The 17668-nt window shown below is 41.6% G+C and overlaps 1 protein-coding gene across 5 annotated transcripts in view; it reads right to left on the bottom strand.

The window, feature by feature from the left end:
- The window catches only part of Clip1 (CAP-Gly domain containing linker protein 1), a 99709-nt gene that overhangs the window by 7789 nt on the left and 74252 nt on the right, over positions 1 to 17668 (bottom strand). For all 5 annotated transcript variants that reach the window (XM_042668928.1, XM_042668924.1, XM_042668927.1 and 2 more), the window contains 2 exons: positions 14608 to 14728; positions 4621 to 4673 (listed from right to left, as the gene is read on the bottom strand). In XM_042668928.1, the coding sequence (XP_042524862.1) occupies positions 4621 to 4673; positions 14608 to 14728 (174 nt within the window). The remainder of the gene's footprint in view (positions 1 to 4620; positions 4674 to 14607; positions 14729 to 17668) is intronic.

The following is a 17668-nucleotide window of genomic DNA, read 5'->3' as shown; positions in this document are numbered from 1 at the left end:
AAAATATATGAAATTTATTTATTATAACGTGGATAGACTTTCTTTAGTCTTACCATGAAAGACACACAGATATAGCAAAGGAAGCAAGAGTAGGAAAGGGAAAAGAGAGGGTGAAATGAGCGTTGGTAAGTAGCGCAAGCTTGGAGACAGTCAGACAGTTACAACCCACAGCGAGCTGAGTGAGCTGGGGCATGGACCACTTTAGAACTGGAGCAGTGTTTCAAACCAGTTTTCACTTCTGACAGAGATCTTGCATTTATGTGGCCAGAATGAATTCTAACTCCCCAAAGCCCATTCTAAGACTGTGACTTGGTGTTCCTTTGACGTGACCAAGTCCAGAACCAGAAGTGCCAAACCAGTCCCCAGTTAGGCTGGAGAGCCAGGGAGAGCGGACTCCTCCATTTCAGCAGTTCAAGCAAGTCAAAGTTTACTACCTCATCCATCTGCAACTTGAAACCTACTCTAAAAACTGCCAACCAGTTTTGGAGCTTGAAGAAAATCCTATACTCTAGCTTGCAACCCAATGGTCACCTATGCCAAAAAGTCCAGAATGCCTCTGGTAATTAGTAGCTAGTCACCCTTTAGTCAGGAGGATGTTCTGTGCGTCCACATCATGCCATTTGAGGGGGTGAGTACATCCAGTCCTGACTATGTACATCCAATGATCACTTCTAAATCAAACCACTGACCGGGCATTCAGGTTTTACATAAACCACATTTCAAATAACTTTGTGATTTAAACACCTGCAGGGCTCTTAAGAGCATCAAGTTCTTTGCAAAACTCTCTAGTCAATAGATAATTTTACTTCACCATTACACACATACATCTATATACAGATCCTTAAAACCAACACTTGGGAAGTATTCAGGGATGGGAACTTTTTTCTGCCAGGGCCCAGTGGATATTTATAACATTATTACAGGCCATACAAACAAAATTATCAACAGAGGCAGATGACTGAGGAAAGCAGATAGGAAGCAGCCGGGTGTCTGCTGTCTTGTACTAAACAATTTCAAGGGGCCACGTATGTCAACAGACATTTTTTTTTAGGGGGGGGGGGTGGAGCTGGGGATTGACTCAAGGCCTTACACTCGAGGCCATGCTGTGAGACTCCCCTGCTCATTTTGAGACAGAATCTTGCTATGTAGTCTAGCTGGCCTCAAACTTACAATCCTCTTCCACTTCCCAAGTGCTGGGATTACAGGTGTATACTAACCACACTGGGACAAAATTAACAACAATTTTTTAAGAGATGCTCTCTTAAAGATGTTGGACATGAAACAGGAGCAGACTGAGAGTTAAGAAGAGAATTTCACAGGCCTCAAGTTTGTCCCATCTTTTTAAACCATAAAAAAAATCACAGACCTAATTATGTTTTGAAAAGCGTGTTTAGTCAGGTACATGGTGAGAATGGACTAATAAAACAGAATCTTAAAAGATAGGTAGAAATTAAGAGTATAGGAAGGGCATGGAATGTGGCTTAGTGGTAGAGCACTTGCCTAGCATGAATGAGGCCTGGGATTGATTTCTCAGTACCACATAAACAAAAACTGAAAAAGGAAAAATAATCATTAAAATATATATTTTTTAAAATACAAAGAGGGAATTCATATAAAACCTCAAGATGGGAGCTTCAAGCCCACATCCATCATTTATTACATTAGTCCTGCATCCTTGGAAGCTGCCTAACTTCAGGGGCTTTCATTTCCTTTCTTTCTTTTTTTTTTTTGCCAGTCCTGAGGCTTGAACTCATTCATGGCCTGGCCACTGTCCCTAAGCTGCTGCTGCTTTTTTTTTGGTCATGAGGCTTGAACTCTGGGCTTGGGCGCTGTCCCTCAGCTCATCAGCTCAAGGCGAGCGCTCTACCACTTGAGCCACAGCACCACTTCTGGTTTTCTAGTGGTTTATTGGAGGTAAGAGTCTCATGGACTTTTGTGCCCAGACTGGCTTTGAACCGTGATCCTCAGATCCCAGCCTCCTGAGTAGCTAGGATTACAGGCGTGAGCCACCGGTGCCCAACCTAAACTTCTTTTACTCAAGGTTAGCACTCTACCAGTTGGCCACAGCACCACTTCTGGCTTTTTCAGTTTTATTTTAAGATACAAGTTCCACAACATCTTCATGAGTTTATGAGTTTAAGAATTATGAAGTGTTGGATACTTCACCATCAGTCCCCGTATCAGACAGCCAGAGGAACAAGTTTTGGGTTTTCCCCATGTTCTAGGTAACTCCTTGGGTGAGTGAGGGTCTTAATTTAAAGAAGCAAAAGTATGGACTGGGTATGACTCCAGTGGTAAAAAGCATTTGTTTGGAAATCACTGAGCCCTAAGTTCAATCCCATGAACCAAAAAAAAAGGGGGGGGGGCTGGGAAGGTGGCTCAGTGGTAGAGTGCTTGTCTCGCATGCATGAGGCCCTGGGTTCAATTCCTCAGCACCACATAAGCAGAAAAAGCAGGTGGAAGTAGCACTGTGGCTCAAGTGGTAAAGCACTAGCCTCAAGCTGAATAACTGAGGGACAGTGCCCAGGCCCAGAGTTCAGGCCCGATGACCAACAACAACAACAACAACAACAAAAAAAAAGAGGAAGTGGAGGAGGAAGAAAGAACAACGAAGTATAAAATAAAATACTCCAAGGCCCATGGGACAGAGCAGTGACTGGAGAGCAGCACAGGGGAAGGTACAGCAGCTCCGCCCCTTATGGTGGTGTGGGGTGGGTGCCTGGTTGAACCTGTGAGCTCACACCTCACTGAAATTTGGAAGAAGGAATCTAGATATGTCTTAACCAAACACAGAGAAAGAGAGGCATCCGGGATCCAGTATACTTTCTGGTAGTTTGGTCCTATTTATTTATTCATTCATTCATTTATTGTATGCTTTTATGCTGATACTGGGGCTTGATACTTGGTTTGAACCTGCTTGGCTTTTTATCTCAAGGCTGGAACTCTATCATTTGACACACAGCTCCATTTCCAGACTTTTGCTAGTTAAATGGAATTAAGAGTCTCAGATCTGTCTGGCAAGGCTGGCCTCTCAACTTCAATTCCCAGATCTCAGGCTCCTGATTAGCTAAGATTGTCTTCTCTCTCTCTCTCTCCCTTTTTTTCCTCTTTCCTCTCCTTCCTTCCTTCCTCTCTCTTTCTTTCTTTCTTGTTCTTAATCTGTACCTCTGGCTGGCCTGGAGTGCACTATGTAGTCCAGGCTGGAATTAAACTTTTGTTCCTCTTGCTGCCTCAACATCTCCTGAGAGTTTGGGTTACTGGTGTTCAACACCATAGTGATATCCTTTAGAATGTAGTATAATCCAAATATATTGGTGGACTAAATAAAATCCTAATTCCCAACTGTAAGACACATGCACCTATGGCCAATGAACTGGGAAAGCCCCTCTGTCCTGACAGGAGAAACAATACACTGCTGAGGTAAGAGCATGGGAGAACTGTTAGCTTTCCTTCTTTTTTCCTTTTTGGCTGGTTGTGGGGCTTGAACTCTGGGCCTGGGTGCTGTCCCTGAGCTTTTGCTCAAGGGCAGCATTCTACCACTTGAGCCACAGCACCACTTCTGGCTTTTTTTTTTTTTTTTGAGTAGTTTATTAGAGTTAAGAGTCTCACAGACTCTTCTGCCCCAACTGGTTTCGAACTTCAACCCTCAGATCTCAACCTCCTGAGTAGCTAGGATTACAGGCAAGAGCCACCTGGGCTCAGCTCTTAGGTAGCTGTTCTTAGACGTTTGCTTCTCCCACCCCTAGGGCTGTGTACATGCTAGGCAAGCCTTCTAAAACTGAGCTGTATTTTTAGATTTCTTATTTTCTCCTTCCTTCCTTCCTTCCTTCCTTCCTTCCTTTCTTCCTTCCGAAAATCCCATACCACTGTTGTGATCCACATGTAGTCAGAATTCTGCAGCAAACCTTTGGGCAGGTTGTGGTTCTCAATGACTGCACAAACTATACCTACATGGCACAGGTGAAACAAGATTACTCTAGATAAATCTGCATATTTTATTTTCTAATATATACTTTTTTGTGGCACTGGAATCTGAGGGCAGGGCCATGTAGTTGCTAGGCAAGATTGGTCTCACTTGAGTCATACTCCCAGACCTAAATCTGTTGTGTTTCAAAAGAGCAAAGCCCATCAGCATGCACGAACACCAGGCTTTTGAATGTTTAATTTCTGTGGGCCATCATCATCATCCTTTCTCAAAAGTACCAGGAAAATTACACTGCACTTCCATTTGAATAGTATAGAATAAGTTACTTTTTTGGAAAATAAATACAAACATTTAAAATGGTATTACCCATTACTATTGAAGAACTATAATTTTTATCTAATGGAATCAGTATTCTATGTACAATAATTATTATCAATAAAATTACAGTATTTTAGTTACTAGGACTAGGAGGAAAGGGTAGTATGAAACAATCTGATTTTAGACTACTTCTGAGTAAATGCAACAGAACTTTTCATAATCTTTCAATGATAAGTATATCAAACATACACATGCTACTTTCTAAACATAAAAGGTCATTTGTTTTCTACAAGTTATTATACACATCAATTTCTGAAGTTTTCCTTAACACAAACACACTCACATACACACAAAATAAAAACAGAAAAAAAACCTACCTCTTTTTCATTTCTAACAATTGATTGTTTAGTACAGATCTTTCTTCTTCCAACTGAAAATAAAAACAAACAACAAAAAAAGAGTTCAGTTCAGAACAAGCCCTCAGAGGCCGATTTCTCCCTCCACATGTCACACCCAATCATTACGACAGCAGAAGAGACTGGCTGTCTACACAGGCAGTGAAGCAGAACAGGCAACCAGTAAGCACTAAGCACAAGGGGACAGCAATTTACAATCACCTATGACTTTTTGACTCCTCTCTTCCTTAGAGGCCTGAGAAAAATATTAAAAATTAGCACTTTGAATACTACATGACACATCTTTTTTTTTTTTTTTGGTCGGTCATAGGCTGAACTCTGGGCCTGGGCACTGTCCCTCAGCTCTTCAGCTCAAGGCTAGCGCTCTACCACTTGAGCCACAGTGCCACTTCCAGTTTTCTGGTGGTGTATTGGAGATAAGTGTCTCATGGACTTTCCTGCCTGGGCTGGCTTTGAACTGCATCCTCAGATCTCAGTCTCCTGGGTAGCTAGGATTACAACCATGAGCCACCGGTGCCCGGCTACATGACAAATCTTTAGTTTCAAATAATAATTTGTTAAATGAGTACCAGCTTTACAATTAAGAGTCTGGTTCCACTAGTTTGATCAGTATCAGCATCAGTCAAGTATCATTAGTGTACAGAGGACTAGATAAGTGGGTCATTTGGCCTGTGTGGGCTTCACTTATCTATTAAATCAACACATAGTCAATGAATCACTTGTTTGTCATAAATAAAACAAAGAGGTTACAGAAGAATTTCCAGTAGTCCTATGGTTGTAAAATCCTGTTATTCTTCCTTGATAGATAACCAAGGACTCATGTAGTTAATCCTATGAGAGAAGACATCTTGAGTACCAGAAAGAATAGCACAACACATTTCAGCCAAACAGTAGTTTCAGTTCATACTGTTAATGAAAGTTGTCTTTTTTTTTTTTTTTGCCAACTCTAGGACTGGGCACTGTTCTTGAGCTTATTTTGCTCAAGGCTAGCACTTTACCACTTGAGCCACAGTGCTACTTCTGGCTTTTTCTATTTATGTGGTACTGAGGAACTGAACCCAGGGCTTCATGCATGCTAGGCAATCACTCTACCACTAAGCCACATTCCCAGTCCATATGAGTCTTCTTTTTTTTTTTTTTTTTGGTCGGTCGTGACGCTTGAACTCTGGGCCTGGGCGCTGTCCCTCAGCTCTTCAGTTCAAGGCGAGCGCTCTATCACCTGAGCTACATGTAGCGCCACTTCCAGTTTTCTGGTGGTTTATTGGAGATAGGAGTCTCATGGTCTCTCCTGCCAGGGCTGGCTTTGAACCGAGATCCTCAGATCTCAGCCTCCTGAGTAGCTAGGATTACAGGTGTGAGCCACCAGCGCCCAGCCTAGTCTTCTTTTTTTCTTTTTTTTTGTCAGTAGTGGGGCCTGAACTCAGGGCCTGGGCACTGTCCCTTATCTCTTCAGCTCAAGGCTAGCACTCTACCACTTGAGCCACAGTGCCACTTACAGCTTTTTCTGCTTATGTGGTGCTGAGGAATTGAACCCAGGGACTTATGCATGCAAGGCAAGCACTCTACCACTGAGCCACCTTCCCAGCCCCCATATATTTCTTTTTTTTTTTTTTTTTGCCGGTTGTGGACCTGAACTCTGGGCCTAGGCGGTGTCCCTCAACTCTTCAGCTCAAGGCAAGCACTCTACCGCTTGAGCCACAGTGCCACTTCCGGCTTTTTCTGTTTATGTGGTGCTGGGGAATCGAACCCAGGGCCTCATGCATGCAAGGCAAGCACTCTACCACTGAGCCACCTTCCCAGCCCTCCATATGTGTCTTTTTAACATAAAAAAATAACCTACTTTACTAATATATACTAATAAAAAAGAAGAGCACTAGTAGCTCATGCCTGTAATCCTAGCTACTCAGGAGTCTGAGATCTGAGGATCACAAGAGCCAGACCAGGAAGAAAAGTCTTTGAGTCTCTTATCTCCAATTAATTACCAAAAAAGCCAGAAGTGGCGCTGTGGCTCAAGTGGTAGAGCACTATGAGTAAAAAGGCTCAGGAACACTATTCAGATCCTGAGTTCAAGCTCTAGGAATGGTGCATGCACACACACATACACAGTGAAAAGAAGAGATATCAGATATGTGAAGTACTAGAAAGAACAGGCTTTAATGAATTTATATAAAATAAATATTAAAAAATAAAACGGATAACCTAATGATTACATAATGGGTTCCAAAGCTCAGAATTTAAGCTTCTAGTTTATTGAGTGAAGCTATAACAATTATTACCTATGTAAACTATGTATAAATGAGTGTAGCTAACAATTATGTATAAATTATGAACCGTACTTTACTATGAGGTCTTCATATTAAAAAAAATACATTTTGCCAGTCCTAGAGGTTTTGTTGTTATTGTTTTGGTGCCAGTTCTGGGACTTGAACTCAAGACCTAGGCACTATCCTTGAGCTGTTGTGCTCAAGGCTACAGCTTTACCACTTGAACTACAGATCTAATTCCATTTTTTTTGGTGATTAATTGGAGATAAGAATCTCATCTCACCTGGCACTGGTGACTCATGCCTATAATCCTAGCTACTCAGGAAGCTGAGATGTGAGGATCCTGGTTTGAAGCAGCCCAGGCAGGAAACCCTTTGAGACTCTTATCTCCAAAAACACTACACAAAAGAAGCCAGAAGTGGCGGCACCTGACCAGTATTAGATTGAACTTAGGACATTACTCTTGCAAGGCAAGTCTTCACAACTCCACACCTTCAACTTTAAAAATTCTTTTTTTTTTTTTTTTTTGGGTCCGGTCGTGGGGCCTGAACTCTGGGCCTGGGCGCTGTCCCTCAGCTCTTCAGCTCAAGGCTAGAGCTCTACCACTTGAGCCACAGCACCACTTCCGGCTTTTTTCTTTTTGCTTATGTGGTGCTGAGGAATCGAACCCAGGGCCTCGAGCATGCAAGGCAAGCGCTCTACCACTGAGCCACCTTCCCAGCCCCCAACTTTAAAAATTCTTAACTGTATACACATACACACATATGTTGAACATAAATGTATATTATGAAATCTAGAGGTTAATGTTTAAGCTTTTGGGTAGAGGTTCTCCACATTCCTATTCCACTAAGATAGCTGATTTTGCTGCATGAGCAATTCAAAGCAATATTAAAACATTTCAAGGGAAAGATAGCAAAAAGAGTGGAAAGAAAACTAACTCCATTGGCAGAGCACCTACCTAGCAAACACAAGGCTCTGTGTTCAAATTCTAGTATTATCAAATAAACAACAACCACAACAAAAAACAATAGCAACATGGTGGGTACCTTGCCTTACATATCACTTAAGTTTAGACAAATACTATCTTGAGAAAATGGGAGCCGTGTGTATGTTCAAAGTCGTTACATATACAAGTCCTGCTACTGTAAGTTTAAACTTCTAGAATAAAAATCTCCAAGAAAGAATGAACACTATTCTGTTCTGTTCACTGCTATCTCCTGTCTTTGGAACAGACACTTAGTAGGCACTTCTAAGGAAGCACTGAGTAAACGAATGTGCCAGACAGAATGCCCTGCGCTCAATGAGTTAGTTGTGGCACATGGAAGCCAGGCTCTCACAGAATGAGGAATTCCCGACTGAACTTGTATAATTGAGCCAATGCTAAACCCAGTTCTTTTCTCACTGATTCCTTTGCTAAGGTGATTCATTTGGGATATTTTAGTCTCTTCTCTAAGCAGTGCTCTGAAGTCCAAAATAATAGCTCGACCTTGACAGCATAAAATAAAATTCCTTTTGTGTGAGGTTTTCCAGTCTCGTCTACCACAGATACACAGACAGACAGACTTCTGCTGTGGAGAAAGTAATGAGGAGAAAAGAGGACCCCCCAGTATTTTGGAGCAAAGCCCTTCCTGAAACAAAAGGAGGGTGGGGGAGAGGAAAGGAATATACTTCTGGGATCCCTGTCTCAAGGGCAATCTGGTAATGTGATTAGCAGACGGTGGTTAGCAGACAGTTTAGGGTTCCAATTCTCAAAGTGGTAGAGCTATCTTTGCCAGTGTCATATGGCCTGCTCAAGACAGAATACAACAACTGACCAAGGAGGTTTTTGTGGATTACAGGCATAAGCCACTGACACCTGGCTCAAAGAATACTTTTTTTTTTGGGGTGTGGTTGTGGGGCCTGAACTCTGGGCCTGGGCGCTGTCCCTCAGCTCTTCAGCTCAAGGCTAGTGCTCTACCACTTGAGCCACAGCGCCACTTCCGGCTTTTTTCTTTTTGCTTATGTGGTGCTGAGGACTCGAACCCAGTGCCTCATGCATGCAAGGGAAGTGCTCTACCACTGAGCCACCTTCCTAGCCCCTCAAAGAATACTTTTGTTAAAACAATACATGTTCTTTTTAAACAAATTTAAGCCATATTATATAGAAAAAGTTCAAAAAAAGAAAGAAAAAAGCTCCTCAATTCTATCACTTAGAAGTAAACATAATCAACATTAGCTGAATGACATACCCATTACATGTAGTAAGAGGGATTTTTGTTTTTTTTTTTTGGTCATGGGGCTTGAACTCTGGGCCTGGGCGCTGTCCCTCAGCTCTTCAGCTCAAGGCTAGCACTCTACCTTGAGCCACAGCGCCACTTCTGGTTTTCTGGCGGTTCATTGGAGATAAGAGTCTCACGGACTTTCCTGCCTGGGCTGGCTTTGAACCTTGATCCTCAGGTCTCAGCCTCCTGAGTGGTTACGATTACAGGCACGAGCCACTGGCACCCGGCTAGAGGGATTTTTTTTTAATTGTGAAAATACCCTACAGAGGGGTTACCATTACATGGGCAAGGTAATCAGAGGGATTTTTTTTTTTTTTTTTATAAAGCAAAATTTAACTTTACAAGAGAAAGAAAAATGGAAGAATATAAAAAGTTTACTACAAGACACATCATTCTAAGAAATACTACTAGGTTTGTACTGTGCATTTATTTTATTAAATTATTTTTTGTAATTATAGAGATTAGACCCATGACCTCAAACAGGCTAGGCTAACACTGAGCCACTGAGATAAGAATCTCCTAGGCTTTTCTTCCTGGCCTGGCTTTGAACCTCGATGCTCAGATTTCAGCCTCCTAAGATTACAGGTGAGAACTACCTATGTCTCCTCTCCCTTCCTTCCCTCTCTCCCCTCTTCCTCCTCTCTTTCCTTTTTGTGGCACTGGAGACATTACTCAGGGCCTTGAAGATGTAAGCAAGTGCTCTAACATTGAACTTTAACACTAGTCTAAGATATATTTTTACTTCATTTAGCTATATAGCAAAGGATTTCTTTTTATTGCCCACACATGTTAACAATATGTTCCAATCTCACCTCTTCTCACTTTCCCATCCAGCTACACAAAACAATTTCAACAATTTCGTTGTTCAATTGGTATTGTTTTAGACCCTGTGTATCATTTAGTATTAAAAGGAAGAGATTCTGTAATCCAATTTCAGAATCCTAAGAGCAGATAGAATTCTGACAGTTTATTATCACTAATTTTGCAAAATAATATGAGAGGCTAAAAACAGCCTTCCTTTCTTAGAACATTTGTGTCTGGGAAATCAGGCCTATTTAAAAGGCATCCATTATTCATAGATCAATTTAGAGCTAATGCTAGTTTTTGGGTTTTTTTTTTGGTCAGTCATGGGGCTTGAACTCTGGGCCTGGGTGCTATCCCTGAGCTCTTTAGCTCAAGGCTAATGCTCTACCACTTGAGCCACAGTGCACTTCCAGTTTTCTGGTGGTTAATTGGAGATAAGAGTCTCACAGACTTTCCTGCCTGGGCTGGCTTTGAACCACAATCCTCAGATCACAGCCTCCTGAGTAGCTAGGGTTACAGGTGTGAGCTGCCCTAGTTTTTATACACTGCCTCTGCTGTGACCTGTGTTGAGGAAGCTGCTCATGATATACAGTACTGACTCATCTAATCCCTGTCCAGTTTCCAAAAGCAAGCTGGAGCCTCATTTTGCAAATTACCAGGGGGAATTCGGAACTGTTCCCATAGTGACAGATCAGTAATGTGCTATCTTTATAAGGTGGAATACATGTACGGTTTGAAAATGACAAAACAAGCATCTCAACAGTGACCACTTGAGGTGCCTGTTTCTATTGAAGAATTCACATCATTTTATTTTTAGAATTCCTTTTCACAATGTAGAATACATGTGAGGTTTAGAAATGACAAACCAGACTTCTCCAATGCGACCACCTGAAGTGACTTCTATAGAAAATCCACATTATTTTTAGAATTGCCCCTGAAAAGAATGCTCTGCATAGTTTCCATTAATCTTGAAACTACATGACCCAGCTTAAGTTCACATCAACACTTCAACCATTGATGTGTAGAAATGCCCTGTTTATTTGGTGAAGAAGCTGTTAACAACCTCAGCTATGTAAAACAAAAACTATAAAAGTGAAGGCAATGGGAATCATGTGAAGTAGCAAGAGCAGGCATGAAGTATATATCTCAAATCTGTAAAGCACCTGGGCCCTCACCATAAACAAGATGCTCATTTTACACTTGTGTATCTGTTTACTCTAACTCCGTTCACTTACACTCCAGCATTCCTTCTTTCTCATAGTCTGAATGTGACATATGCCGTTAAGGAGCACAGCAAGAGCTGTGCAGCTCAGCTTGAAAGTAGAGGCAGGGCGGCCTTCTGACAGTGAGGAAGTGCTCACAGGGGAAAGAGGAGAAGAAAAGACACAAACAGACATATGAAGAGGAAGAGCCACAGCTGGGAATGTGGCTTAGTGGTAGAGTGCTTGCCTAGCATACATGAAGTCCTAGATTCGTGTCCTCAGTAACACATACACGGAAAAAGCTAGAAGTGGTGTTATGGCTCAAGTGGTAGAGTGCTAGCCTTGAGCAAAGGAAGCTCAGGGACAGTGTCTAGGCCCTGAGTTCAAGCCCAGGACTGGCCGGAAAAAAAAGAGAGAGAGAAAAAAAAAAGAGTAGGAGCCAGGAGTGCCAGGAGATGCTGGAGAAAGACTAGTACATCAGGAGGAAGGTGTCAAGGAGGAAAGCGGGGAGTAGAGGTGGTGGCAAGATCAAATGTTCACAAAGAACAGAAAGGAAGAACCTGGACTTCATTAGCACTCAGCAAGAGGCATTGCAGGAGTCAAACAGCAGTCAGCAAGGGGTCAGGAAAAATGTGAGGTGAAAAATAAAGGCAGAAACCAGATTATGTTTTTTTTTTTTTTTTTTTTTTACAAGTTTGAAAGAAAAGAATAGGTAGGTGCCAGCAGCCAGCAAAAACTCCTAATTTTAGAGATTAAACAACACTCCAAAACAGGCACAGTGGTTCATATTTGCGGTCCCAGCTCTGGGGAGGCATAGGTAGGAAGACTGTGGTATAAGGCAGCCAAGGATTTTTAAGTGAGATTGGAAAATAATTAACGCAAAAATGCTGCCGGCCTGACTCAAGTTGTAGAAAACCTGCTTGGTAAGCATGAGGTTTCAAATCCCAGAACTGTCCAAGGGGAAAAAAGGAAGAAGTTACTTTCTAGCTCTTCTTTGAGGCACTATTTTTTAGCACCCTGAAAAATGACTTATTTTAAAACTGTTAATCACAAAGCCTTTTCAATAGGAAGCTACTGAATCCCTCTGTAAAGAGAACAGAGCTGTTAGGATGGAGAAGAGCCTTGAAAACCTATGCTCAAGGTGTCAGATCTCCAGAGTTCCTTATAGCTAGCTCTGAGTGACAGAGATAGGAAACATAATCATCAGTCCAGTTCAAGTCACAATAGGAGAGAGTGATCTCTGTGTTCTTCCTATTATAAACTATACTCTCTCAACTAGAGATGTTCAATGAAATGACAATCAAATGAAAAAGAAAAACAAAAACAAGAAGGGAAGAGACTCAGAACTATCCTAACTCATCTTCTAAGTTCTGTGGATACAGTAATGTTTTTAGATGCTCTAGCTAGTTGCTGGGGGGATAAAAGAACCTCTTCAGGTCAAAGGGCTTCTATTTTTCTTCATGAACTCCAATTTCTCACATGCTGATCAAAGGACAGCAATGACTCTGTGTAAGTCAACATTCTTTGATTCTTTCCCAAACCCAAATCCGAAGATGACACACATCCCTTGACACCACTAGCCAAATAACATTGACCAAATTACAATCTTCTTTTTGCTGACATTTTCTCTTTTACACGGGAGATAAAAAGAGTGTTATCATACAAATTTTAATGTGGATTAAGTGAAATGACAGCTACGTCTAGGTGTGCCTGTCACAAAGTAAGAGTCAATGAGCTAGCTACTCTCAGCCAACAGCATCACATCATTGTGAAATCTGAAGAATGTGGCATTAAAGAATAGAAAGCCGGAGCCGGGCGCTGGTGGCTCACGCCTGTAATCCTAGCTACTCAGGAGGCTGAGATCTGAGGATCATGGTTCAAAGCCAGCCCGGGCAGGAAAGACCGTGAGACTCCTATCTCCAATAAACCACCAGAAAACCGGAAGTGGCGCTGTAGCTCAAGTGGTAGAGCGCTCGCCTTGAGCTGAAGAGCTGAGGGACAGCGCCCAGGCCCAGAGTTCAAGCCCCACGACCAACAACAACAAAAAAAAAAAGAATAGAAAGCCGGGCACCAGTGGCTCATGCCTGTAATCCTAGCTACTCTGGAGGCTGAGATCTGAGGATCACAGTTCAAAGCCAGCCCGGGCAGGAAAGTCCAGAGACTCTTATCTCCAATAAACCACTAGAAAACCAAAAGTGGCACTGTGGTTCAAACGGTAGAGTACTTGCCTTGAGCTGAAGAGCGCAGGAATAGTGCCCAAGCCCAGAGTTCAAACCCCACGACAAAAAAAAAAAAAAGAATAGAAAAACTTCCCCCTCTCCCACCCCCTGGTCGTGGGCCTGAACTCTGGGCCAGGGCGCTGTCTCTCAGTTCTTCAGCTCAAGCCAAGTACCCTATGACTTGAGCCACAGTGTCACTTCTGGTTTTTTCTGCTCATGTGGCTGAGAAATCGAACCCAGGGCTTCATGCACACAAGGCAAGCACTCTACCCAGCCCAAGAATAGGAAAACTTTGAGAAGCCAAAACAAATACCTTGTGGTCTGAAATCAACTCTCCAAAAAGTTCTTTCACCAAAAACTGCACTCAACAGTGACACGAAAGTATTCTATCCAAGTTATAAATGATACTTGTATAATTGGTGTGTGTGTGTGGGGTCCCTTTGTAGTACAAAGTAATAATGAATGATTTGAATGACTTAAAGCTGTGATTTCAAGCTGCTGCTCTAGCTCCGATGTGGCTAATAATTCTGTACTTTGATTTGACATTAGAGAAGAATACAAAGCAGAATATCTTGTCTTTTACAACAAATTCTGTTCCCATGTTTAATCAAAGGGTGTCAGAAACCTCTGTGTTTGTTTTAAATATGAGCAAATGGATTATGCTTCATCCCAGTTATAACCTACATTCCACATGTCTCAGCACACATGAATGCACACATACTCACAGGTCTATTAGCGAAAGGCTTAACCATTTTCTTTAAATTTAAAGAGAAGCAGAATTCTTTTTAAAATTAACTGTTAACCTTCACACCAAATCCATATTCTGAAATTGGTTTCCTTAAAACTAATTAAAAAAAACTTTAAGTGAAAAATCATTTTGAAATCCAAGCACTTAAATGCCTTCCTAGAAGATTAATAAAGATCTTATCTTCTACTTGCTTATCAGATACAGCAGGTGTAGGTGTGTGTGTGTGTGGGTGTGTGTGTGTATTTAGTGGACTTGTCAATTAATTCTAAAATGTATGTAAAAGCAGCATGCTTAAAAACAAGGAGACATATAGCCCAGGTAACTTGAAATCGCATCTGGAATTGCCCAATCATACCACATATATCTCTGAGCAATCTCCAAGTATACCGAAAACAGCAACAGAGGTCAGCACAACAGATCTAGAAACCCCTACACCAAAGTTCCACTGACCTTTTGATGACTTGTGACTTCGTCTCGGCTTCTCCCCAGTTCCTCAGCAAGTTTGACGTTCTCTTCTTGCAATGCCGAAAGCTGCTGGGACTTCTGAGCTGCTGCCTGCTTTAGGGTTTCTCTGCAAGGACAGTGAGTGCAGGGTTACCATAGAAACAAGACAGGCAAGGAAACTGTGGGAGACAACCAGCTTCACAGCACTGAGGAAAATAGATCTGGGTCACATGCTCAATAGGGTCTATAACAACAGGAGACTATTAGCTACATGTAGGAGAGGCCACCCAGCACTAGCATCTCGAAAGGAGATGGCCACCCACAATTACTGCATTTTTTAAACCTAATAAACACAATGTCCACCCTCCCACCTCCCCTGCTTACCCTCTAACAAGGAATTTTGCTTTAAAAAAAGACAAATGAAATGGTCACTACAGTTTTGTCTTTAGAAATATTTCTATTAATTATGTTAAATGTATGACATTAATAAAGTGATATAATTTGCTGCCACAGCACTCTATTCTAGCTGTATAGATGTGTAATCTGTTTTTCTCTGGCAGAAATAAAAGTACAATGATCTAATTGACCAGTGTCTTTCAGAATCAATTGCTGATGTGAATCTGAGTATATATTTAGGACACAGAGATGGAATGCCAAAGGAAATAGTCCTCTAATTAAATGACAGGTATTATATTTTGATGGTATTCTTTCCACAATGATAATTTGTAATCAAAGGAAGTTACAAAAATATAACTTGCTAGTTAACTTGTAATATGAATACAATCAGTATACAACATATAAAAGCATATATTTATAAAACATTTCTTATTGTTAAAATTAGCCCTAAACATATAAGAATACATTATCCTTTACACATGGATATTCAAAATATTTTACTTGATAAATGGATTTTAGTTTTATGCTATAGAAGGTTTCAATACAATTTTGAAATTTTATGTCTGTGCTGATTAAACTCCACTTAGCAAGCTGCAGGGCTGAATTCTGAATCCAGTCATCTGGGTAGGAATCCATCTGCTGATGCATGAACACATCTATTTTTAACTCAATTGTCTAATGGGTGGCAGTGCCTGACATGTTATATTTTCTTGATTTTTATTTCTCCACCAACTTATAAAATGCCATTCTGGGATGGCATTAATGATTTAAGGGTACAAATCTATACAAAATTCTCCTGGAACACCAAATAGAGCTTTTTAGAGAAATTTTTTATTTATTTAGTAAATGAAGTAAAACTGAGAAGGAATTTTACCCCCCAAAAGCTAGAATGATTAATGTATTTTCTGTGTTGGTCCTGAAGCTAGAACTCAGGGCCTGGGTACTGTCCATGAGCTTTTGTGCTCACGGGCCGCACTTCACCACTTGAGCCACAGCTCTACTTCTGGCTTTGTGGTGATTAACTGGAGAGAAGACTCCCAAAGACTTTCCTGTAGGAGCTGGCTTTGAACCACAATTCTCAGATCTCAGACTCCTGAGTAGCTAATATTACAGGCAGAAGCCCCCAGTGCTTGGCTTGAAACGATTGATTTTTTAACTGTGGATCAATCATTCAATTGATCCACGTATGTATATGTGTGTATGTATGTGTACATGTGTGTACATATACCTACATTCCTACCTTCTAGAAATATTTTTGTAGGTGTTTTCAGATTTATTTATTTTTTGTTGTTGTTGTTGTTCATGGGACTTGAACTCTGGGCCTGGGCGCTGTCTCTGCGCTCTTCAGCTCAAGGCAAGTGCTCTAATACTTGAGCTACAGCACCACTTCTGGTTTTCTAGTGGCTTACTGGAGATAAGAGTCTCAGGGACTTTTCTGTCCTGGCTGTCTTTGAACTGTGATCTTCAGATCTCAGCATCCTGAGTAGCTAGGATTATAGGGGTGAGCCACAAGCACCCAGCTTCAGAATTATTTTTGAGGGGCTGAGGTGGCGGCTCAGTGGTAGAGCGCATGCCTTGCATGCATGAGGCCCTGGGTTTGATTCCTCAGCACCACATAAGCAGAAAAAGCTGTAAGTGGTGCTGTGGCTCAAGTGGTAAAGTGCTAGCCTTGAGCTGAAGAGCTCAGGGACAGTGCCCAGGTCCAGAGTTTAGGCCCCATGACTGACATCCCCCCTAAAAACAAAGAATTATTTTTGAGTGCCCTCAGAATTTTAATAATGGGATGATGTATACACACACACACATACACACACACACACACACACACACACACACACACACACACAGCAGGTAAACTTCATTTCTTCAATCCATGACAAATCAGAAGATTTTAGCTTAAGATGCAATCATCCTAAGCCAGTATATATTTTCCAGATAGCACTCTCCACACAGAGCCTATATAGTCTCAGCATTATGTGGCCTGTTATAATGATATTTGCATTCCTCTTCCTTCTCTTTCAACAATTCTCATCTCTTACAAGTCTTTAGAAAGTCATTGTTTAAATTAAAAGACTGAAGTAAGGCAAATTAAAATAAAGAGCTAATACAGCAACCAAAAGAGGACAAATATCCTACAGTAATAACCTATAAAAAGTGTTATTAGGGGGGCTGGGAAGGTGGCTCAGTGGTAGAGTGCTTGCCTTGCATGCCTGAGGCCCTGGGTTCGATTCCTCAGCACCACATAAGCAAAAAAAAAAAAAAAAAAAAGCCGGAAGTGGCGCTGTGGCTCAAGTGGTAGAGTGCCAGCCTTGAGCTGAAGAGCTGAGGGACAGCGCCCAGGCCAAGAGTTCAGGCCCCACGACCGGACCCCGCCCCCCAAAAAAAAAATAGTGTTATTAGGCTGGGAATGTGGCTTAGCGGCAAGTATTTGCCTAGCATGCATGAAGCCCTAGGTTCAATTCTTTAGTACCACATAAGCAGAAAAAGACAGAAGTAGCACTGTGGCTCAAATGGTAGAGTACTAGCCTTGAGCAAAAGAAGCTCAGGGACAGTGACTAGTCCCTGAGTTAAAGCCCCAAGACTGGCAAAAAAAAAAAAAAAAGTGTTATTAGCTGGATGCTGGTGGTTTATGCTTGTAACCCTAGCTACTCAGGAGACTGAGATCTGAGGA

This window comes from Dipodomys spectabilis, unplaced genomic scaffold (assembly GCF_019054845.1).
Source record: "Dipodomys spectabilis isolate Male_0828 unplaced genomic scaffold, ASM1905484v1 ptg000480l, whole genome shotgun sequence".
Classification (NCBI taxonomy): Eukaryota; Metazoa; Chordata; class Mammalia; order Rodentia; family Heteromyidae; genus Dipodomys; species Dipodomys spectabilis.
Note: the sequence above shows the minus strand (reverse complement) of the source record. Positions and strands in the feature narration are given on the sequence as shown.